We start from the raw sequence: 26,001 nt of genomic DNA, 5'->3' as shown, positions 1-26,001 counted from the left end.
ACCTCTAATATTGAAAAAAGTTAAGGTAATTATCCATAAACGTGCCCAGTTAAGCATCGGCATTGGTTACTTTGTCTTTATAATGGGTAAACATTTTACACAAAATTAAGCAATTTGTATAAGTTTGAGAAAGATTTGAATGAAGAAGGAAGAGTCCTAAATTTTTCTTTCGAAAAATAACGCAAAATGTTTATTTCGCATTTGCAGCTAAAAAAGTCTCACAGGAACAAATTATTCAATCATACTCTTATATGTCTTGTCTTATTTAATGTCTCATGTCTCTTTCTAACTCATGACTAGTCATATGATTTGTCCCTTGCTTTATTTTTAAATATTGTTATATGCCTTATGTCTAGTCTTTTGTCTTGTTTTATGTCTTGTCTTATGTCTTGTCTTATGTCTTGTCTTATGTCTTGTCTTATGTCTTGTCTTATGTCTTGTCTTATGTCTTGTCTTATGTCTTGTCTTATGTCTTGTCTTATGTCTTGTCTTATGTCTTGTCTTATGTCTTGTCTTATGTCTTGTCTTATGTCTTGTCTTATGTCTTGTCTTATGTCTTGTCTTATGTCTTGTCTTATGTCTTGTCTTATGTCTTGTCTTATGTCTTGTCTTATGTCTTGTCTTATGTCTTGTCTTATGTCTTGTCTTATGTCTTGTCTTATGTCTTGTCTTATGTCTTGTCTTATGTCTTGTCTAATGTCTTGTCTTATGTCTTGTCTTATGTCTTGTCTTATGTCTTGTCTTATGTCTTGTCTTATGTCGTGTCTTATGTATTATCTTATATCTCGTCTTATGTCTAGTCTTTTGTCTTGTTTCATGCCTTATGTCTTGCCTTTTGTCTTGTGTTATGTCTTCTCTTATATCTTGTCTTATGTCTTGTTTTATTCCTTATGTCTTGTCTTATATCTTGTGTTATGTCTTGTCTTATGTCTTCTCTTATGTCTTATATCTTGTCTTGTGTCTTGCCTTGTGTCTTGCCTTTTGTATTGTCGTTTGTCTTAATATACACCAGCCATTAATATTTGTATGGCATTGATTTTGCTGATTTAATATTTAATTCAAAACCACTGTACTCTTATTACACTTTTTTTAATTTTTCCTTTTTTTTGGTTTCCTTTTGAGAACTCGAAACAAAAGTGACGAAAAATGTAAAATTGTAGGTAAATATTGAATTTGCAACATACTCGTCATATGTACTTGTCAAACAAAAAGGGACATGTTTACTTAGATTTTTTTGCACAATTCTTTCTTTATTTTTTCATCATAATATTTTTGCTGCTATTTGGCTGTTTAACAGAGAGAAAAACAGCAGCCAAAAAGAAACATATTTGTATTTTTTATTCAATCTGGGCTATTTATGCACCATATGTCATTGAAATATGTAAACGTTTAACAAAAAAACCAAATAAATAACAAAAAACATACAAAAGTATTCATAATAATACAATATTACTCGTACCTATGGCAGAAACTTAAAAGACTTTTCTATGGCCATTATTTATAAGGGATACGAAAATTAATTTTTAAGAAAATTTTGTCTACAAACATACATGGTAAATAAATACATATAATATAAAGGAGAGTGTGCATACATAGAAATTTGAAGGTCCTTTTTATTAACCTCATATTTTATATACAATTTAACTATATGTAATATTATATTGGTCTATATCCTTTGAAACAATTTGTTGGCCATAAACATTAAAGTTTCTGCTTCTGTTTCCATTTAAACCAATCAATTTCTCCCTTAGTCTCCCACACCAGAGATATTTCTGGTCTTTGTTTTGTATTGTTTTTTTTTTTTAGCAAATAACCATATTTAAAGCGATAAAAGGTCTTAACTTTCTTTCTTTACCCAAAAAAAAAAATAAAAGAAGAACAAAACACACAACAACTTATTGAATGTCTTAAGGATTCGATTCATTTTTATGACAATGCGAGTTCCAAGTTTTCGTTTGTATGGTTAAAGACATAAGCACGCAAACATAAATTTATATATGCAGAGCTTTAAAGACTAAATTGTTATTGAAATTGGCTAGAATTGGAAAAGATCAAGAAATCAATAAATTCAAAATTCGTTTATTTTTAGGTCTATCAATACTTATGGTATAAACAACATATGTGTCATGCTAAATATGTTAATATTAATATCTACCTCCAGCCTGTAACTATCGAATAAATAGCTTTCAAGGATTTACTTCCTTAAACTTTCTGCCCAAAAATCTTGTACATACACATTTATAAAAGAGTAGATTTTTGTTTTTTTTTTTTTTTGCTTTATTGACATTTGATCTTTATGTTCTTATGAGTGTATTTTTAAACTGGAATGTTTGATTCCTTCCACTTTTTCTTGTATCCTGCCGCATTGTTTGTCTTACGGCATCTTTTTATGACTCAAGAGTGTTTGTCTTTTGGCTTTTTATGTTTTAACAATAAAAACAAAAATACACACAAGACATAAATGTGTCTCTGCTTACTTACTTACATACTTTCATAGAAATATTTAGCAAACAAAAATATTGAATACAAAATAACAACAACATCAACCAATTCAAATTATTACCAAAAGAATAAAAAAATGAAATCAATTCTTTTTTTTACTGTTTGTACCGATTTGTAATTTAGCGTCGCATAAAATATATGAGGTCATCCATTATCTGAACTTAACTAAATAACAAACAATAATAAGAAACTTGAAAATATTGTATGCAAACAAATTCTGGGTGGTCTTGCAGTAAAGCTGATTAATATTGTTAAAAAGTCTTGAGAGTTGTGGAAGCGTTGTTATAGGTCTTCCCCTATGTTTTATTCTATTAATGTCCTGCCTCATGACTTAAATGCCTAAACATAAAAACCAAAAGAGTGGAAAGAGACTTATGATGCTCTTCTCTAATGTCTCATGTGTGGTTCTATGTCTTGTCTTATGTCTCATGTGTGGTTCTATGTCTTGTCTTATGTCTTGTCTTATGTCTTGTCTTATGTCTTGTCTTATGTCTTGTCTTATGTCTTGTCTTATGTCTTGTCTTATGTCTTGTCTTATGTCTTGTCTTATGTCTTGTCTTATGTCTTGTCTTATGTCTTGTCTTATGTCTTGTCTTATGTCTTGTCTTATTTCTTGTCTTATGTCTTGTCTTATGTCTTGTCTTATGTCTTGTCTTATGTCTTGTCTTATGTCTTGTCTTATGTCTTGTCTTATGTCTTGTCTTATGTCTTGTCTTATGTCTTGTCTTATGTCTTGTCTTATGTCTTGTCTTATGTCTTGTCTTATGTCTTGTCTTGTCTTATGTCTTGTCTTATGTCTTGTCTTATGTCTTGTCTTATGTCTTGTCTTATGTCTTGTCTTATGTCTTGTCTTATGTCTTGTCTTATGTCTTGTCTTATGTCTTGTCTTATGTCTTGTCTTATGTCTTGTCTTATATCTTGTCTTATATCTTGTCTTATGTCTTGTCTTATGTCTTGTCTTATGTCTTGTCTTATGTCTTGTCTTATGTCTTGTCTTATGTCTTGTCTTATGTCTTGTCTTATATCTTGTCTTATATCTTGTCTTATGTCTTGTCTTATGTCTTGTCTTATGTCTTGTCTTATGTCTTGTCTTATGTCTTGTCTTATGTCTTGTCTTATGTCTTGTCTTATGTCTTGTCTTATGTCTTGTCTTATGTCTTGTCTTATGTCTTGTCTTATGTCTTGTCTTATGTCTTGTCTTATGTCTTGTCTTATGTCTTGTCTTATGTCTTGTCTTATGTCTTGTCTTATGTCTTGTCTTATGTCTTGTCTTATGTCTTGTCTTATATCTTGTCTTATGTCTTGTCTTATGTCTTGTCTTTTGTCTTGTCTTATGTCTTGTCTTATGTCTTGTCTTATGTCTTGTCTTATGTCTTGTCTTATGTCTTGTCTTATGTCTTGTCTTATGTCTTGTCTTATGTCTTGTCTTATGTCTTGTCTTATGTCTTGTCTTATGTCTTGTCTTATGTCTTGTCTTATGTCTTGTCTTATGTCTTGTCTTATGTCTTGTCTTATGTCTTGTCTTATGTCTTGTCTTATATCTTGTCTTATATCTTGTCTTATGTCTTGTCTTATGTCTTGTCTTATGTCTTGTCTTATGTCTTGTCTTATGTCTTGTCTTATGTCTTGTCTTATGTCTTGTCTTATGTCTTGTCTTATGTCTTGTCTTATGTCTTGTCTTATGTCTTGTCTTATGTCTTGTCTTATGTCTTGTCTTATGTCTTGTCTTATGTCTTGTCTTATGTCTTGTCTTATGTCTTGTCTTATGTCTTGTCTTTTGTCTTGTCTTATGTCTTGTCTTATGTCTTGTCTTATGTCTTGTCTTATGTCTTGTCTTATGTCATGTCTTATGTATTCTTTAATGACTCGTTCCATGACCGAGACTGGTCTTTGTTATGTCTCGTGTTAAGTGTTGGGTCGTAATAGTCTCTGTCTTGGCCTTGTTAATATTAATATTCCCTTATGTCGTCTCCTTTACTTCTCATGGTGTTTTTAAACAATAAAAATTACATTTAATTCCTTTGTCGTGTTAATTTGTCTGACTGCCAAAAGTGTCCCAAAAGAAATTGTAATTTTACTCCTAATTAAAGTTAAGCCTTTAATGTGGTCCATTACAAGAAGAAAACCAAACTCGACCGGTCATTTTATTTAACAAGAAGTTATAATGACTGCAGAATGTTTCCTCTCAACTATGGAATTTTAAAGGTTTGTATTCTTTTCAATTGGAATTAAATCTTCTTGTTTTGTTTAGCTCCATCTTCATATTCAGTTCTATTCAAAGGTAATTATAATTTTATTGTTAACATAATTATGCAAATGACACAGGCTGTCTGTCTGTCTGTCATTTAGTTTAGTGAGTTTGTTTTTATCGGTATACAACTTGAAATTCCTTAAACATTTGCCATGTTTCTAAATAATTAATGCCCGTAATTAAGGACTAATTTTGTAACAGCCATAAAAGGATAAATTAGAATATAGAACTCACTTACATTCATACTTACATTTATATTTGGTAAAATATTCTTTAACATTTATTTTCAAATTAAGTCAACAACATTTTATGTCATTATTACAAACTGCGAATGAAATAATTTCAGTTCAGTTCGTTTTGTTTCTATTCTTTTTCTGTAGAGTGAAAAACCAACTAGAAACGTGTTTTTGTGGTGGAAAATCTTGTAATAAAATTATTACAACCAGGCTAAGAAGATAATGGTTAAAAGATGTTTGTGGTTGACAAAAGAAAAACAGTTTTTGGTCACTCCAAGAAAACATTTTATCTGGAATTTTACTGTAAATGTGAAAATAATGAAAATGTGTGTTTGTGCAGTTTGTATAATTGATGTGAGATGTGACATGTTTGTTTAAATATTCATAACCATTTTCTTTACAAGTTTTGTTCTAAAACCCATAATTTATATCATACACAGTGCGGGTCGTATGTTTATATTATAAATAAACATTTGTTTAAAATTCCTTACATTTAGAACCTTAAATATGTAGTGTGTAGATATAAACTAATTAACCCCTCCCAATTTCTTTCCTATTAAATGTTTGTCACTTGTTGTCATTGTTTGTTATCATGTCTTAATATGTCTTTGGTTTATTTTTTGGGTAAAATGAATATTAACCCCTGAGTTCTAATAAACTAAATAGTGTATAAATAACTAACTTTTTATATGAAATCAATAAAAAATATAAATCCTCCATTACATTGTAAATACGCTATTCAATCGAAAAAATGATCTATGATCACAGATCTACCAAAATCTATTTTTGACTTGAAAATTTCAACACGATCTTAAAACGTCCATAATTGTTTAAATCGCAAAAGAATCTCGATCACTGATCACTCATAATTCCGACCAAAAATATATTTTTTTTAACGTATATCAATGTATCAATTTGATTTCCTTGCCACCTAAAGGGTTAATAAAATCTTAATCAGTTACTTTATAAAATATGGGTTTAATGTTACAAGCAGTTGTCTCTAAATACCTTCACATATTCCCAACAATTTTAGTTTTATGGCTGTCCGTATCTGCTAGTAAATAAACTATTACAGTGATAGTATGAATTTGTGTCCTTTTGCCATAAAAGAACGAGTATTATTTAGTCTTAATAGTTTTATAAGCTCCATTTAAGATTCGCTGACACATGTTTTATGAAGTCAAGTCAAGTGGCAATTGCCAATTTAGTCAACACTAAAGGATGCCTTCCTTTTCATTTAATGAAATTATACATCTTCACATTCATGTTTACTAGATAAACACATTCATATTGTATTGTATTATATTTGCCAGTATTTAACAACAGATTGTTGTCGTCTTTTGATGATAATTTCGGTATCATGTTGATGATGATAGAAAGTAGACAAGAAACGGGTGGAATATATTAAATCACAACCAACTACTATCAAATAAGGGTTTTAACTACATACAAGCAAAACTATTATTAAATTAAAATATTAAAATAGAAGTTGTTCAAACAAAAAATAGGACATGTGTAGAAATGTATATGATATAGATTTAGGGATATACTCGTATCTTCATAGGAATATTTGAGCCAAAAATTATGTGGGCAGATCCTTTTTTGTTCTCTACAATCATTTTAATTTTATATTTACAATGACATTGATTTTTAATACAGGTTTGTAGTAGAAGATAGCAAAATTGGATTTCTTTAAATTAAATAAGTTTTAGCAAAAGTTGTGATGATTGGCTAGTAGATTCCCAGTATCTTTGAATTTAAAGAAAATTAGCGATCCGAAAGTTATAAGATACAAGACATAAGACAAGACATAAGACAAGACATAAGACAAGACATAAGACAAGACATAAGACAAGACATAAGACAAGACATAAGACAAGACATAAGACAAGACATAAGACAAGACATAAGACAAGACATAAGACAAGACATAAGACAAGACATAAGACAAGACATAAGACAAGACATAAGACAAGACATAAGACAAGACATAAGACAAGACATAAGACAAGACATAAGACAAGACATACGACAAGATTAACACGATTATTTTTTAGAAGGAACCCTTAACTAACTTTGTAGTTCAAGAAAAGTGATTTGTTTTCATAAACACAGGACTTTAAATAAATGTGGATCAGTTAATTCAGGAGATCTTGTGAGCAAATGTAAACCATCAAAAGGATGAATTTTTTGATTAATTGCAGGATATAAAACATTTGACATTGAATACGTCTCTTTTTTAAACCTTTTGAGACACATTTACCATATTTAGTGACAATAGAGACTTTAAATGAAATAACAGAGTTTAAACGATAAAAATAAAGAAAAAAACTTTATAAACAAATGTTCCAAGTCCACTAAAGAAGACAAAATAAGTATTATAATATGTTCTAAGTCACAAAAAAGGACTTATAAGTCGCCCAAGCACTTATTCTAAATCGTGATTATTTATCATTATAAATCATACCAAATAAGTAATAAAACTTCAAAAATATTGTTAAGTTTTTACCTTTTAAAATCGATGGTTCATTTCCTTTATATAAACAGTATTCTTTTAATTGCAAATTAAAGCGATCAGTAGTTTAAAATTTCTAACAACTCTTAATTTATTTCAATTTACACAACAATTTAAAAATACACTGGTAATGCAGTTGATGTTAAGTCTAATAGCTCCTTCGATATACTAACTCTCTGCACCTAGATGTTATTATTTATATACACCGTGCCATCTTCAAGTTGGTTCATGAATTATCTAAAGGACGCAACTAGATAGTTCTATTTCTAGAGCTTTTAGCAGCTTTAATGTTAATATTAGCAGCTTGAACAGTTAGATAATATTATTATACTTGTTTATATTCGTTAAATTCTAATTTATAGTGGAATTTCGTAACAATATTTTAGAAAGGTTTTATAAAACTCATCCCAGTGTGCGTTTTTTTCAAGAACTTTGGACATAACTCTCGTTTAACTCCTCCACTAAATTTTATAAACTATTATTTCCTTAAATTTCCGTTACTTTGAATTCATATTTAATTTATTTAAACATATTTACATATAATTCATCTTTAATAAAGATTTGTGTAGTAAAAGTTAGTTTTCTGCAAAGAACAGCAACAATTTTTCAATTAATAACAAATCATGCATTAAAATTGCATTAGTCGAAGGAAAACAACAATCCAAGACAAACAAACAAATTCAATCCAAGACGAAACATATTCATTCCACCTCTTAAAGAAAACTTTTGCCAATTACAATAAGAAAACAATGCAAAACGACACAATATGTTTTCTTGCTTTGGTTTGGTTGTTTAAAATAAATTCTTCAAAAACTAAGAAAATGCCAAGATTTACAACACAATTCACAGGATATAGAGCTGGGGGATTTACACACTTGCCATTTCCCCTTAAAACTAAATGCTGGAGCGAAGTTACAGACAGACGCATGTAAAATGTGCTAATTTAGAAATTCTAGCCAAAAGGGGTTTTTAAAACTAAAACACGCATTCCTGGTTGGGATTTTAGAGTTTGGCAAGAACATGAATTTTGAAACGAAGCGCCGCGTTATTATTGGTAAAAATAAACAAACATTTTAGTTGGAAAAGAAAATAAAAACACAACACACTCGTATTGTTTTGTTAGTTTTTCCCTTGTAAAACAATAGAATGAAACAAAACAAAAATATATTTATTCATTAGTAAAAGTAACAGGCTCAATGTCAAAGGAAGAGGGGCAGGAAGAGTCCTGGTTTTGTTGTAAGTTTTATATCAAAATTTACACATTTCAGTCGCCGTAATTTGCCGAAGCAAGTGGAAAAAAGTTTTGTCAGTTATCATGCCACTTTTGGCGGCGTGTGCCATTAAATTTTAAACAAAACTCTTCTTTCTAGTCGTTCCTTAATAAATGAATCACAATGTGATTTTAGAACAACAAAATAACAGAGTGGGGGAGTAAGGGATCTAGAGAGTCAGTGAGTGAGTTGTAATACTGGTAGTTTATGCGCTGGGTTACAGGCTTTTAACCTGCGTCACCATAATTTAAAACCATTTTGAACGGGTTGTAATAGGGAACAGCAGTAAGTTGTAATAGTTGAAACAGCAACGAACGTACGTACGTACGTAGTATATGGGTTTTATGACATCGTTACTTGCAGTACAAAAAACTTAGGGCTTTTTTATGCTGTGTCTCCAGGATAAATAAAATACACAAACAACTAGATATTAAAACAAGTGAGAGAGCTATATTCGGCTGGGCCGAATCTTATATACTCTTCAACAAATTATACTTACATTTCTTTTTCAAAATTGTTTTTAAATTTTTTTAAAAAAAAAATTGTTTTTCAAAATTTTTTGTTTTAAATTTATTAGTGAAAATAAATTAATGACAAAAAAATTTTTTATGGAAAAAAAATTCAGGTTCAAAAATATTTTCCCGATTTTGACCCATTGTTGGTTTAAATTACTATAGTCTTATATAAATCGTTGCAATGGACTTTGAAATATCTATCATTAGATATCCACATTGCCTATATTAATGATTTAGTAATCCAGATATAGATCAAAATAGGCCAAAAATCGAGGTTGTCCCGGTTTTTTCCTTATATCTCAGTCATTTGTGGACCGATTTTTTATCAATATATATAAATAAAACCGAGCCGGGAGAATTCCCGATATATTGATGTATCAATCATGTATGTAAGTTATTTTGGGGCTACGGAAATTTGATTTCAACATACAGACGGACATGACTATATCGACTTCGCTATCTATAACGATCCAGAATATATATATTGTTACGTTTTAACCTTTTCAAAACGTTAGTTTATTTCCTTTAAATAAACCGGATACTTTTGATTGCAAATAAAAACCGTTTAGTAGTTTGAAAATTGTAACAACTCTTTATTTATTTAAAATGTACAACAACAGAATTAAATAGTCAATGTTTCTTTTATACACGTTTATAAATTCTCAGAAATACAGACACTTTATAATGTATACGAATTCACTTGAAAAATACAGCACACTTTAAGGCACTCAGTTGATGTTTATTCAAATAGCGTCTCTGATAAACTGACTCACGACTGCAACCTCCGCCACTATTTATAACACTGCATAACCATCTAGAAAGCTCTATTTCTACAATGTTCTTCAACTGAATATTCGAATTCGAATACAGCGTTGCCAACTTACGATCAATGGTCAACTGAAAGCTTTTATCCAACAATGCCCACAGCTATTACAGCACTGTTATTTGAAAGCATTAGCTACTTTTAAATCAGCCCTTAAAATTAAAAATGTAGAAATTACAAACGTAATGACAAACTTATATTTTACCATTGCCACTCATGGTGAAGGGTATAATAACGCGGAAAAGACATTGTTGTTCTTGTCGTTGTTGTTCTGTTATGAATAATTAAATATTTGTTTAAGTTTGACATTTGATTATGATATACCCAACCAGCGAACAAGAATACGATACATACTTCTCCATTTAACTTGGTTTTTAACCCTATGACGGCAACATACATTTACAATATACATTTTACATACAAATTTGTTTTTTTTTTGACAAATGAAACACAGATTTTTGGATAAAAAAAATTATTTTATTTTTCAACATAGTCTCCTTTGAGCTCTACTCTTTGTCCTTTGTTTCTCCAAATTTTGTATCCCTTCCAAAGAATAAGATTTGTCGAGGTCATCAAAATAGGTATTTGTTCATGAAATGATTTCATCGTTGGAGTCAAATCTCTTTTCGTCGAGACATTTTTTCAGGTTTGGAAACAGGAAATAGTCACTCGGGGCTAGAGTTGTCAAACCGGTTTTCGAATTATTCGAAAAACCGGTTTTTTTCCAATTTTCCAGTTTTTTTGTCTCGAATTATTCGACAAAATCGAATATTTTTTAAAATTTATTTTAAGATTTTATGCGATTACTTTTAATAATTTTAATACAACTAGTAATTACTCTCTTAAGGGAGCTATATTCGGCTGTGCCGAATCTTATATACCCTTCACCAAATTATACTTAAAAATATTTTTATTTAAACATATTTAATTTTTTTTAAATTGTTTTTTAATTTTTTGCAAATTTTTTTCTTTAATTTTTTATTTTTAAAAAATCAAATAATTTATGACAAAAAAAAATTTTTTGATGATAAAGAAATTCAAAAAAATATTTTTCCCGATTTTGACCCATTGTAGCTCCATCTTACTATTATAGCCTTATATTAATCGTTGCAATGGAATTTGAAATATCTATCATTAGATATCCATATTGTCTATATTAATGACTTAGTAATCCAGATATATAGATGAAAAATAGAACAAAAATTGAGGTTAAATAGCAGCCGAGCCGGAAGAACTCCCGATATATTGATGTATGAATCATGTATGTACGTTATTTGGAGGCCACGGAAAGTTGATTTCAACATACAGGCGGACAGACGGACATGGCTATATCGACTTCGCTATCTATAACGATCCAGAATATATATACTTTGTGGGGTCGCAAACAGGGTTTTTATCCCGGGAATTCCCGGTACAAATTTCCCGGGAATTTTGCCAATTTTTCACTACCCGATACCCGGGATTTTTAGTCCCGGGTATCGGGTCTAAAAATCCCTCTATTTTTCACCAAAAAACAGTGAAAAGTTTTTTTTACAGTTTTATTATTATTTATTTAGGGTTTTTCGTATGAAAATTTAAAAAGTGAATTCATTATTTATAGAATTTATTTCTTATAGAATCATTATAATTTGTTTTAATTTCTTCTTCAAATCCATAACAAAATATGTAGCTTCAAAAATTTATTAAATGATTAAATTTTTCTTCAATTCAAATCTAGTACAAAAAGGCTTAAGACAATTTTTTCAATTTATTTTGTAAATGATTTGATTTAACAAAAATTTAATCATTAAAAGTTTGAATAAATTCAGTTATTAATTAACTTTAAAATGAATTCAGTTTAAACAAAGGATTTTGAATGAATCTAAAAAATTAAATATTAGGAACGGCTGACATTCTTTAATTACGGATTAACATTTTAGTGAATTAAGCTCAAATTTCATTAATTAATTCGAAGCTCTGATATTTAATAATTATAACACTTATATGAAATTTGGCTATAATATTCCTAATTTACAGTATCATTATATATTTCGGGAATAGCCGGGTACCTGGGAATGTAGAAAAAAAATTCTACGATTCCCGGCAATCAAAAAAGGTCTGGAAATTAAAAACCCTAGTCTCAAATGAAAAATGTAGAAATTACAAAGGGAATGACAAACTTCTCACTCAATTCTTAAATTGACAAAAGAAGGCTAAAAACCGGTTATTCGAATCGGTTTTTTGATAGAAAAAACCGAAAACCGGTTTTTAAAAATTACGCTTTTTCGAATTATTCGAAAACCGGTTTTTAGAATATGTTGAATATTTGACAACTGTACTCGGGGCTAAATCCGGTGAATAGGGCGGAAGTGGGTGCATTTCCTAGCCTAATTCATCACGGATTTTTGCCATGAAAACTGTACCCGATTGTGAGCACCTTCATATAAATTATTTGTTTCATTTAAGGGTTAAAATTACATAAGCATCCTTTAAGCAATTGTGTTGTGCTGATTTTATTACAAAAGCGAAGGAGATTTCCTCGTACTAGTTATTGTTGTGTTGTCTAAAAATTACATGTCTTGTTTAACTTTAGTCTGGCCCAATAATGGGGATGCAATATTTACATACTCATACAAAAAGCGGCAATTATTAACCATAATTGAATAACAGTAGTTTTAACATTTCCTAATTAAAAAAAAAATAACATTGAAAAAAAATACAGTTGGAGATGCGGGGCATCGATCCCCGTACCTCTCACATGCTAAGCGAGCGCTCTACCATCTGAGCTACATCCCCTGATAAAAAATATTAAGCAGAAAATTATTTGCTGGTTTTTCAGAAAGAAAAACCGTTATTCTTAGTATTGATTAAAATTGTAAATTGATTGTAAAAGAATCAGGTTTTTCTTATCTTAAATATGTGTAACTAATTTCAAATGGTAAATGTAAATGGTATTTTTTGCTATAGTCCATGATTTTTGTATTTTGTATGATCTTGATAAAAATGCTTCATTTGTTTTGTTAAATGTTATGCTTATGTTGAAGAGTAATTTTAATGGAATTCTCTGCAAGAGGCTCAATGGTCTAGGGGTATGATTCTCGCTTTGGGTGCGAGAGGTCCCGGGTTCAAATCCCGGTTGAGCCCAGTTTTTGTTTTAATTTTTTTAATATTTTTTATTTTAATACTCTCAAACAATAATTAATTTAAAGTTAATTGAGTAGAATTTTTTGAAAATTTCAAGTGTATGTCGAAAAGTGTTTTCACTCAAATTGTAACTTCATATCTTAAAATAAACGTATATTTGTATTAAAAAACAAGTAGGAAAGCTATATTCGGCTGTGCCGAATCCTTCACTGAGAACACTTTAAGAAAAATATTAAGAACTAATTGTAAACAAAAATTGGAATGAAAGAAATTTTGGTGAAAAAATATTGATGAAAAAAAAATTGGTGAAAAAAAATATTTTGAAAACAAATTTTTGTTAAATTTTATCATTGTTGTTACGAAGTTGCAGTAACGATTTGATTTTAACGGTATGTAACGTCTTTTTCCAACATTCATCATGTTTATAAACATTTCCAGTGCTTGAATCTCCTACTTATCAACAATGTTTATAACACGCTGTTATTAACATTGTTTATAAGTATAACAACATTAACTGTTAAAGTTGCTAACATTAACTTTAAAGCTGATAAATGCTCTGGAAATATAACATTCTAGTTTTGTCCGTTAGATAGATAATTCATGAAACTGCAGGAAGATGGCATTGTGTATATAAATAGTAATAGCAAGATGCAGTCAGTCAGTTTATCATAGGCTCTGTTAGAATTAACATAACATAACAACTGCATAACCAGTGTATTCCTGTACATTATAAAGTGTGTAATATAATTGTGTGTATTAAAAGAAAGTGTTAAAGTTAAATTATTGTGTAAATTTGAATAAATAAAGAGTTGTTACAATTTTAAACTACTAAACTGCTTTTATTTGCAATTAAAAGAATACGGTTATTTAAATGAAATGAACCACCGTTTTTAAAAGGTAAAAACGCAACAATACGACTTAGGTAAAAAATCTTTGATCGATTTTCTCGATTTTAAATAACAATCAATCATACATGTAATGATTTCAACATGCAGACGAATAGACGGACAATTTCATATCAACTACGCTATCTATTACGATCCAGAATATACCGCAAATAAACAATTTATTTATTTATTGTGAAGGGTATAAAAATATTAATTTTTTATTTCAATTATTGAGTTTAACAAAATTTAAAATATGTATAATTAAATATAATTATTAAAAATTGAAGTGAAAATATCTCAAAAACTGCAGGTACTATTTTAAAATGTTTGCCATATTTGGATCAGCGTGCAAAAATGATATAAAAAATAGCGTTAAGGAAATAATCTAAATCAGCGTTACCGTTACCTTTTAGCCGTATCAAATCGGTAGACAATATTGGGAATTTCTCACGGATTCAAATTTTATTGAAATAACTTTAAGGTGCCTTTAGAAAATAATAAATGTAATCAAACATTTACAACGTAATCGATAAATACACGAATAATAAAAAACCAGCAAATAAGAAATTTCTACTCCCCATAATCTAAATGAATTTTTAAATTTAAAAATACTATTTTTGTATCGAAAATCTGTTTTATAAAAATTTATTTGGGTGCCAAATAGAAAAAAAAAATATAAAAATTTAATTGGAGATGCGGGGCATCGATCCCCGTACCTCTCACATGCTAAGCGAGCGCTCTACCATCTGAGCTACATCCCCGTTGTATATTCTGCGGCAAAATTCCTACAACAATATTGCCTTCTCTAAGAAAACTTGTTTCTTGCCTAAAATTATTCTAATAAGAGAATTTGTTTACTTTACACGCGCTCTTTCTCATACCCAATGGATTCTCTTAACAATTTTTCTGTTTACTTATTCCCGGTTTTCTTTTCCACCACCATTCTTTGTAATTTTTTGTTGCTTTGCTTTTGCACAACCACTAGACCAAATGTCAAATTACATGAAATGTCAAATAGGCAACAATAAAAAAGCCAAACAGCTGATTGCACGTGAATAGTGCGTAAAGTTTTTTGTAAAACTTAAAGTTCATTTTGTTTATAAATTTTTTTTTAAATTAATTTTCCCCCAAATAAAACGAATTAAATGTATATACAAGTTAAATTATTTAATTACTACAACCTTCCCCACCAGCAAGTGTAAATAATGTAGATAGAAAATCGGTGCAAAAGACAAGAAATGGAAAAAAATGTCTTGTTTGTTAAGTTTGTTCTGCTAACAAAACAAAAAAAATCCAAGTGCTAAAATTCCAAAACGTATTGGAGAAAAGTGCGTGTATATTATTTTCGTATAATAATATCTTATTAGTAGATTAATAATTGTTAATTGATTGTTTGATAATAAGTTAAATTAAACATGTTTACGGATACACCGAAATTACAACCCATCTCTACAAGTAGAAAAAACGACAAAAAAGTGCCTTCTAATAATGGCAATCAAAACAACAACAACAGCAGCAACAATACTAGTGGCGGTAACAATATTGCGTCCAAGCCATCTAATGCCTGCAGCACCAGCAAACCAGAGTTTAATAAAAATGTTGGCGATACAGCAAAAGCGACAACTCAGGATTCCCAACCAAATGATAAAAAAGAGTAAGTGGACAGTTTTAAGTTTTATTTGTATTCAAGGGAAATTTTAGCGCCAAATGTAAGCAATTAATTAATTAACATTCGCAATTTTGTCTGACATATACAGATGTGTAAATAAAATATAGTAGACATTTAAATTCATGTTTATTTATATTTAAAAATTAGATAATGTAAGAAGGGTATAGTTTGGTAAGAAGTTTTAAGATCTCGACAATAATTTATTAAAGCCAGGCATTGATTAATATTTAAATATATTTTTTTTATACAAATTAAATAAATTTTAGTTTTGATTAAGCCTAAACTATGTTTAAAGTTTAATGAGTTATCCGTCCTAAGAGTTGTAAATATTATTATGGACTTGTAGTTCTTCCAAAATCTACATATTATGTTGAAAATAAAGCCATATTAAGTTCCATTTAAGCGTAATTCACTACAATTTTAATTCAGAACTGAAAATTTCAGCAATTCATTCTATAAAACCATTTCCAGCATAATAATATTTTTTAACTTCATTCTCAAGCTTTATTTGAATAGAATTCTTTTAATGTCGAATTAATTCATAAAGGAATTTATACCCCAGCAAAACAAAGTGAGGAAAAAGAAATAGAAAAAACTTTACAAATAGATGACCTGAAATAGTTAAAATTTTGGTGAAAAAACAAAGAATTTTACATTAGAATTTCATTGGAGGGATAGTGTTCATTTTTGAAAACGTTGAACTCCATATAATCCACTTAAAATTTCAATATTTATATGTTTATATTCAAGATATGCCGGATAGTCAACTTAATTTTGAGTCCTACATTGGGTCTATATATCGGAATGTTAATTATATTTTTCGTAGGTTGTATTCGATGAATATTTACTTGCCGACGGTATGAATTAGGGCGGCTAATGCATTATTGATGGTTGTATCGGGACTTGGTTATGTTGTCAACTCAATTACAAGATTTGTGTATAATTTTCGTAGATGTGATCGATTAATGCACATTTATTGAGTTTGTTGGGTATCGAAACATTTTTTTTACATTTTTTTATTCTCGTTCGAATAGGAATAAATAGATTCTGATCCCTAGAGTAAAATGTTCTACATTTGACAGGTCTTTTGTCGTTAATATTGCACGTTGGTGAAACTACCTCCCGTATGAATTTTCTCCCAGTCTAATAACGTTTTTCGCCTATGATTCTTATGACTTCCTTCAAGATAAAAATAATTTTGCTTTGAATTTTACATTTCTTAACCATTGGACTTGTTCTAGTGATGACCGGGAATTTATTTATTTTTAATTCGGGTATTTTTTCGTTTATTAAAGGCTGGTGAGCCAAACATTTTTTTAAAAACAAACAATAAAAATATTTATAATCTTAATGAATAATAATTTGAATTAAACTCAAGATTATATTGAATTGAAAATGAATTTCAATTCATTTCCAATTCAAATGAATTTGTTAAAGTGAATTGCAATTCGTTTAAAAATTAATTAAATGAAATTTGAGTCAATTCAAATGAATTTGGTAAAAATTAATTGCAATTCGTTTCCAATTCAAATGAATGAAAAGAATTCGTTTCTAATTCAAATGAATTTGTCAAAGTAAATTGCAATTCATTTCCAATTCAGTTGAATTGAATTGATTTTGAATTCATTCAAATGAATTAGAACAATGAATTGCAATTCAAATGAATGAAATCAAAACTGAATTGCCATCAATCAAATTCAAGAGCAGATCTAGGGGGAATGATCTAGCAAATAAACAACATTTTCCCATCTTGATAAGATTTTCGCCGATACCAAATAATTCAATTCAGCCGGTACCTGACAATTCCTGTATATCATGGGAATTTCAAATATAAAATTTTTTTGTCTTTGGACTATATGTATTAGGTGATATACAAAACCAGAGTAATGCTTGTTGTCTTTTACATAAAAAATTAGTTGAATAACAAAACTACAGTGATGCTTACTGTGGATTTACTTACAAAATCAAATCAAATTTCAATCAATTTAAATGAGTTGCTAATTCGTTTTTCTAAATCATTTGAATTAATTAAAAATCTATTCAATTCTACTGAATTGGAAATGAATTGCAATTTACTTTGACAAATTCATTTGAATTAGAAACGAATTCTTTTAATTCATTTGAATTGGAAACGAATTGCAATTCATTTTTACCAAATTCATTTGAATTGACTCAAATTTCATTTAATTAATTTTTTTGCGGGAATGATTCGCGATTTATTTCAAAAATGAATACAGCTCTTCCAAAAAGCTGCATATTAATAATATTTAATATGTATTCGTATTTGGAAAGGCGTTTCAAGCATTTTTCTCATATAAAGTAGATCTAACGCTCGTTGGCGATCAGTTTAGTTATTAATTAAAACATAACTCTGAAAAAACTGCTTATAATGAGAACTAGTTAACCGGGTTTCTCAGCTAAAACCGATTTTCTAACAAAGCCGGGGTTTTGAATACTCTTAAACTATCCTTCATTAAATTGTGTTTCAGTTAATGTTGTTTTTCGGCAATGTTAATTTTTATGAAACAATTAAAAAGAAACAATTCATCAACATAGTAGTGATCACTAAAAATGAGTCATTTTTGACTTTATGAATGAATTATTTTTAAATTATGTATAGTTTCCAAGAAAATCAAACTAATCGCCAGTTATATTTATTAAAAACTATTTTTATTTATTTAACATAATAAAACAATAATAAAACAACTAAAATTTATGGGTAAAACCCAAACCGGCACCAAAATCACTTTTACCTCTAAATGGCCCTGAAACATGTTTTGAAGCATTTGCATTCAAATTCAAAGATGAAGCTTGATTGGATGAAGTCCATAGGTTGGCATTGGCGTTAGCATTTACAGTGGTCATATTAAATTTGGGAATATGATTGACACCCAACGAAGCACTATGACCTTGAGCACTATTCCAGCTGGTATTAGCGCCTACATTATCAAATTTCAAACCATTTTGTAATTGTGTTCTGCCATGGAAAGCATTGACATCTACTGAATTGTGATCACTTTTAAAAGCATTCAAACGCAAGTTTTCGGATAAATTACTGCTGACACCAGGGGTGTTTGAATGTTGTACGGAAAGGCCATGGCCATTGCTGAAATATAAGAAATATTACATAGAAAATAAATAAATTATAAATCATAAAATTATTTCTGAAACTTACGCATTCACGGCACCAAATGCTCCTGTGGTTACAGGTCCTTTACTGTCATTGCCTGCTGCAAATACCCCCGCAGCTACATTGGCCTTTTCATCGCCAAAACTTTTTACTGCCTGTACATTAATGTCATGACCTCCATTGGGATTAGCCGATACTGTTCCTCCAATATTTGCCATCTTTTAGAAGTATTCTTTAAATTATTTATGTATTTGATGTGTAAGGTTTAAAGGTTGTTGGGAAACTGTTTTAGTTTAATGAACTTCATATGCATTTTATAGTCTTTTAATAAAATCAAGTCTTTGTTTTGTTTTGTGTTTTGATTTGTATTTTATTGTTTTCTTTTTTCGGTACTTTACCTTTCTTTCATATAAATAGTGAGTTTTTAATTTTAAAATAAAACAACAATAAAAAATCACCATTTAAATGGTGTTTCCCCTTTCATTTTCTTAAATTATGAAATAAAACGATACAGCATAGATAAATCTGCAAACACACATAGAAATATATGTATGAATGAATGGATGTATGTATGTAGACACAGAGGAAATGTTTCATTTATATTTTTAGCTTAAAATTAAAGAAAATAAGAGTGACAATTTAGAGGCGAGAAAATGTGTCTTTAATATTATTGCAAAAATGTATTTGAAATTTAAATGAAAATAATGTAAAAATATTGAATTTTATTAAATTTACAGATTTACTGCGCAAATTGTATTCCAAATATACATTTCCAATTTTTAATAAATACTTAATTTCCGTAAAAGTATTTTTAAACTTATAAAGTAAAGTGTATTTATTACTTGGAATAAAAAGTATTTTTTTTTAATTTATAAAGGACCTTTTTATAAAATATATTATTTTAGTATATGAAGTATTTTTAATAGCCTACACTAACGTAGTAGGGGAGGGTATTATGCGTTTGTGCTGATGTTTGTAACGCCCAAAAATATTAGTCTAACATCCAATCCACCTTAAAATATACCCATCGACTCAGAATTACGTTCATATTAAACGATGTCCGTCCGTCTGGCTATTTGTCCATGTAATCGCAATTTTGAAAAAAAAACTGGATGAAATCGTTCCATTATTTCGCCCACATAGAAATGTCCTCCCGAAAAAGGACTTTGTCGGTCATAAATGTTTAATTAATATAGGTACATATATACAAAAAATTTCGCTCCAAATAAATTTTATATAAACGATTTAAAACAAAATTGTTGAAATACATATGGGCAATTCCATATCATCGTACGTGTCATTTGTACGCCTATAGAGTGGAATAGAATTTGCAAAAATAAGAGTATCTGAAAAATAATTTGGTCTTTATGTTGCATTTAGAGGGTACTACATTTTAAAAAAAATTAAAAAGTTCTTTCGAAATATTGTTGTCCAAAATATTGAGCGAAATAAGGGTACATCGTACGTGACATAAAACGGAAGTCATTTTGAGGTACATGTAGAAATATGCGAAAATATTCGAATCGTGAGAGGCGTTATGTTTTCTTTTAATTTCTTACACTAATGGAAATATTTTTCCTTTACAATCCGTCAAATTTAAATAAAAACAATCTTTGGATGATTTTATAATAAATAAAATTTTATTTCGTACGTGACATACCGTACGTGACAGATTTTTCTCTTATAATAAAACAATATATGTACATATATTCTGTAAATATATGTATATAAAAACTAAAGAAGTGAATGGAAAATATACATTCGGTTTCAATAAACAATTTGACAATAGCAAAAAAAAAACAATCAGAGTCAAATTCATTTCATACTACAAGCTAATTGGGAGCCTAGTTTTCGCTGCAATTTTAGCCTAAAACATACCTAAAACATTAAAAACTATTATTTTGTCTTTAAAATGTTGTAATATGATCTAAATACTTTCATATAGCAACATTTTATTATTTTCTTCTATTCAAATCATCTTGAAAAAAAGTTTCAAGGGTTTTTGTGTTTTCAGTCGTTGTAGCGATTCTCGTGGAATTACCCATATGTATGTAAAATTAATGTGTTTGCTCTTTTACTCAGTGTGGGGTATTATATCGAGCCCTTAGCGCCAAATTATCGTAAGCGACAAAACACAAATTTTACAGGAGGTTTTTTCGATTATTTTTAAAGTTATACATAGAATTAAAAATTTTATGATGCGATATATTATAATTTCGTTCAAGCTATTTGTCTATTTTTCAAAAATATTTATAACTTTTGACAATTAAAAATTCATGGAATACTTTATTGAAAAATATGACAAAAAATGTTTTTTATTGAATTTTTCCATAGATACAAATTTTTCGAATTGAAATAAAATATTTATTTATGACTAGTTTTTAATGAAATTTCACAGTTATGTAAAATTTTCTATTTAAAATGGAAAAATAAAAACGAATTTTGAAATTTATTATCAGCAATCCCGCAATTCCCAAAAAAGTGTTGAAAAAATGAAAATTTTTAGTTTTTTGGATATAATATCCATACCAGGGTCGGACTTATCGGAATCCTTTACAAAATAATTAAAAGCATATTGGGCCATCTAAAATCGGTTATTATATTTTGATATCAAATATGCGATTTGAGAATTTTTGGCCTAAAGTTTAATTTTACATAAAAAATAGGTGAAAACTGGAGAAAATCGGAAAATATTTGGATCCGCTGTTAGCAAAAAACTGGAGTAGGTTGGGTAAAAATGTTGAAAATTTAATTTTGAAATGCGAATATCTCCTAAGCTATAATATAGATAGCTACGACTAGATTTTTTGTAACACTCGATGAAAGGATTTTATGTGTGTAATTTTTTTGAAATCGGAACACAAACGAAGAAATTGGATCATTTTAAAAATGTAATATACCCGAGGTGTCCTACTTTGAGGACCCTTGGTCGCGGCCCTGGTGGACAAATGAGGTGCACGTTCAGAACTTAAACTCGAGAACACTTCTTCTTTGCGCATGTGAAATTTCATGCAAAACAATCTAACCATTTAGAAGTTACAGATTTATTTCCCTCTTTTTTTTCTATACCACCATGTATCGCTTACGATAAAATTCGTTTACTGTAAAATGTAAACATTGACTTACTATAAAATCTTACCCCCTATAATTTTGAAGTTATTAACAATTTTGATATTCTGAAAACGCTATTCTGAGTCGGTCCATAAAATTTTAATTTTTGCAATAAAAAAAAAATTTTGAAAATGTCGCTTACGATAATTTGGCGCTAAGGGCTCGATATAGTCGGGCTTGACCGACCATACTTTCTTACTTGTTTTATATTGTTGTAATACATTTTCTTATTTATTTTTATAATATATATTATTAAAAAGTACCTTTATTTTAAACAGTACTTTTTAATACAAAAGTATTTTTGAATAAAAATGTTCTTTTTTATTAAAAAGGTACTTTTTTTTATTAAAAAGTATCTTTTTGTAAGAAAATTACCTTTTTATAAAAATGTACTTTTTTATAAAAAGATACTTTTTATTAAAAAGTACCTTTTTGTAAGAAAATTACATTTTTATTAAAAGATACCTTTTTGTAAGAAAAGTACCTTTTTATGTCTTTCGAATAATTTTTTTTTTTATTAAAATTTACTATTTTTTACCAATTTAAGTTCTATCGAGCTTAAAAAACACCCTTTATTTTGTTTGCTTTAAAAATGTTGTGATTATTTTGGAGCATATTTATCGGCATATTTTATCCGCATAAAATATTTTTGTATATGATATTACCGATTTCCCTGTATATCACATTTAAAGAAGAACAATTTTCTATAATTTTTCACCTAATTTATTATATAAATAATCTATTTTAAGCTTATTTTGTACCTATTTTAATTGATGTTTCCTCCAAGACAGGTCAATTTCACACAATGTGTTCAAATATGTAGAAATGAAAATAGTGCAAATGTATTTTTAATTTTTTTTGGCGTTGGAGTCTCTATGGACGAATGATTTCCTCTAAAATGAAGTTATAGTTGTTGCAAAGCTTAAAAAAGAAAAAGTTATCCCCTTTTTTCAGGTATTCCTCATATTTATAACAATATCATATAAATTATATTTGAAAGGCAGATAGCAGCAAATGGAACCAAATCAAGGTTTTACTGATTTTAGAAATGGATGATAAATTACATATAGGATTATTTGTAAACACCCACTTGCTATTTCGAATAAAATGACAAACTTTCTCTTCCTACAATAAAATCACTTTTTTATTTTGCTTGTAACCATCATTGTTGTACAATTTAAAAGGTTATTTATTTTTCTATTAAATTAAAATATAAGACAAATTTTAAATAATAATGGGGAAAAACATAATAAATTTCGTAAATACTTATTAAACACATATAATAAAGCACTATTTAGCCATGTGTATAACAAACCAAATGATTAACACAATGCAGGGAAAGTACCGGGACACAAAGTTAGAAAAAAATACACATTTATCAGAAGAATATAAAATGCACTCGTATTAACTAAAAGAAAACAGTATTCTCAAGACCTTCTATCAGAACATACCGAAAAACAAATTATTAATACAAACAGCAAAATGACTTCAAATATGGGTGGCTCTGTCAACACTAATCCCCGAAATGGAAGCAACGATGTTGTTCTTAATGTCACCCGAACAATTGGTGATGAGCAACGTAATGCCGCAGTGGGAGCATTTGTAGCAGCAAATGACCAAAGAGGGCCCAAAATGGGTACAGTAGGAGCTTTTGCCAATGTTAATAAGTAAGTAAATTATTTAAAAACAGAATGAAATCTTTCATAAATTAATATTTTTTAATTTATTTATCTTTAGTAATGGCCATGGCGCTTCTTTGGGTGTTAATCATACTCCCAAATATAATATGACAACTGTGGAGGCCACCGGCACGGCAAATCTCTGGACATCTCGTAATCAAAACACATCATTAAATGCTCATGTTAATGCTACTCAGCATGTTAGTGGTCCTATGACTGGTCACAAAAGTCATGGTTATGGTTTCAGTGTTAATCATAAATTTTAGAATTTATATTGTATTATCTTTTAGTATTAATCTCCTTTTCAGTGTTATTGTTTAATATATTATAAATATATGTATACCTTGACAATATTTCATAAATTAATAAATTAAATATTTTATTAAAACAAATTAAAACTTTGTTTTTTTTTAATATTTTTAGTTTTCAAATGAAATCTAGAAACCAAATAAACCGTATCAACATAGAGTATTTGAGGAAAATTTCAGCCATCTAGGACCTATCATGTTTTCAACAGACAGACAGACAGACAGACCGATATATACTTTTTGGTTCTACGACCAATATTTCGATTTACTATAAACGGAATGACAAAATCAATATCAAAACAAAAAATCTAAGAATGATTGTCACTTAAGCTGAATTCACCCATGAGTTTCTGAAACATTTTTTGTTCGGAACAATTTTTTTTTTATATGTTGTTTGAAGTCTCTCTCAAAAATAGAACGTCAAACTACATATTAAAAAAAAAAAATTGTTCCGAACAAAAAATGTTTCAGAAACTCATGGGTGAATTCAGCTTTAGTTTATAAAAACGGAAATTAAATATTGTGAAATAGTTTTGTTTGTGTAATATTTTAAATGTTTCAGTTTGAAAATTTTTGCTTGCTAATTTAATTAAAAGTTTTCTCACATATTCTTTTTATTATTAATTGTTAATTTTCGATGAACATGCTACATGAAGGAGTAGCGTAATATTGGAAATAAAACAAGTAAGAGAGCTATATTTGGCTGTGCCGAATCTTATATACCCTTCACCAAATTGTACTTTAAAATAAACATTTTAAATCCAAATTGTCCTTTAAAATAAACATTTTAAATATTTTTAGAAAAACTAAATTTAAAAAAAAAATTTTTTTTCTAAATTTTTTTTTTTTAATTAATAGCCATAACAATGTATGGCTACATTTTTTTTTTTAATTAAATGAAAAAAAAAATTATAACAAAAACATTTTTGGATAAAAAAAAATCTGCGGTAAAAAATATTTTTCCTGATTTTGACCCACTGTAGGTCCGACTTACTTTGGCCTTATATACGCCGTTACAAAGCCCGTTGAAATGTCTATTATTGGATATTCAAATTGTCTATATTAATGACGTAGTAATCCAGCTATAAATCACAAATAGGACAAAAATCGAGGTTGTCCTGGTGTTTTCCTTATATCTCAGCCATTTGTGGCTGATTATCTCGATTTTAAATAGCAACCGAGCCGGGAGAATTCTCGATATATTGATGGTACGAATCATGTATTTAAGTTATTTGGGGGCTAGGGAAAGTTGATTTCAACACAAAGACGGACAGACGGAAGCTATCTATAACGATCCAGAATATATATAATTTGTGGGGTCTCCACTGGGTATTCGAATTATTCGATTTTTCTCTTGTTCGAATAAAATGAATAATTCCAATAAGAGATTTTAACTCAAATTAAATCGAATAATTCGATCACACATTTAAAATTAATCGAATTATTCGAATAATTTAAATTTTTTAAAAAAGTAAAGAATGAAGTTTTGATATTGGTTTTTTAATATTTTATTGTTAAAGAAAAACAAAAAATAATGTTAAAGTTAACAATTCAAGTATTGATAATGTTAAAAAACATTCGAAAATAAAGTCCATCTTTAAATTTTCAACAGAAATATTCTGATCAGATTAAATACCGAATAATCTGCAAAACAATTGACTAGCAAACCCTTTAGTTTCCGTTTTGGAGGTACTATGCTTTAAAAAATTTGAGCTAGTTGGACATGATCCTGAATTCAAATACAATATAAACGTATTAAGAACTTTTTTATGTCGTTAATTAAATCGGGTTTTAAATTGAGTAAGTAATTCTGTAGTAAATTAATTGTTCACTATTTCTAAATTATTTATAAAAAATTGTATTATACATCAAGCTCTATCAACGTTGCCGAATCTATAAAGGAAATCTGTCCAAAGTTTGATATAATTATCAGTGAACGTGGCTAATTTGAAGTCAGGCAGTGCATGATTGACGCATTTAC

General features: G+C 28.7%; 3 protein-coding genes and 3 non-coding genes across 6 annotated transcripts in view; 3 read left to right on the top strand and 3 right to left on the bottom strand.

The window, feature by feature from the left end:
- Nucleotides 1-12,815: 12,815 nt before the first annotated feature.
- TRNAA-AGC (transfer RNA alanine (anticodon AGC)) lies at nucleotides 12,816-12,888 on the bottom strand. The gene has a single exon. It is a non-coding gene; the product is annotated as a tRNA-Ala (tRNA).
- A 276-nt stretch (nucleotides 12,889-13,164) lies between these two features.
- Nucleotides 13,165-13,236, top strand: TRNAP-UGG (transfer RNA proline (anticodon UGG)). The gene has a single exon. It is a non-coding gene; the product is annotated as a tRNA-Pro (tRNA).
- Nucleotides 13,237-14,811: 1,575 nt separating this feature from the next.
- Nucleotides 14,812-14,884, bottom strand: TRNAA-AGC (transfer RNA alanine (anticodon AGC)). Its single transcript has one exon. It is a non-coding gene; the product is annotated as a tRNA-Ala (tRNA).
- Nucleotides 14,885-15,187: 303 nt separating this feature from the next.
- Nucleotides 15,188-26,001, top strand: part of LOC135949295 (serine-rich adhesin for platelets) — an 88,161-nt gene continuing 77,347 nt past the window's right edge. Inside the window, exon 1 of the mRNA XM_065498811.1 lies at nucleotides 15,188-15,777. Coding sequence (XP_065354883.1) covers nucleotides 15,539-15,777 — 239 coding nt within the window. The 5' untranslated portion in view covers nucleotides 15,188-15,538. The remainder of the gene's footprint in view (nucleotides 15,778-26,001) is intronic.
- On the bottom strand, nucleotides 18,441-19,194 carry LOC135963614 (attacin-A-like). The gene is made up of 2 exons (XM_065515541.1): nucleotides 18,968-19,194; nucleotides 18,441-18,898 (listed from the first exon to the last, which is right to left on the bottom strand). Exons 1-2 carry the CDS (start codon nucleotides 19,138-19,140, stop codon nucleotides 18,499-18,501), a joined length of 573 nt encoding a protein of 190 aa, XP_065371613.1. The 5' UTR covers nucleotides 19,141-19,194; the 3' UTR covers nucleotides 18,441-18,498.
- Nucleotides 23,470-24,055, top strand: LOC135949038 (attacin-A-like). The gene is made up of 2 exons (XM_065498496.1): nucleotides 23,470-23,700; nucleotides 23,771-24,055. Exons 1-2 carry the CDS (start codon nucleotides 23,516-23,518, stop codon nucleotides 23,976-23,978), a joined length of 393 nt encoding a protein of 130 aa, XP_065354568.1. The 5' UTR covers nucleotides 23,470-23,515; the 3' UTR covers nucleotides 23,979-24,055.

This window comes from Calliphora vicina, chromosome 1 (assembly GCF_958450345.1).
Source record: "Calliphora vicina chromosome 1, idCalVici1.1, whole genome shotgun sequence".
NCBI classification, from domain to species: Eukaryota; Metazoa; Arthropoda; class Insecta; order Diptera; family Calliphoridae; genus Calliphora; species Calliphora vicina.
Note: the sequence above shows the minus strand (reverse complement) of the source record. Positions and strands in the feature narration are given on the sequence as shown.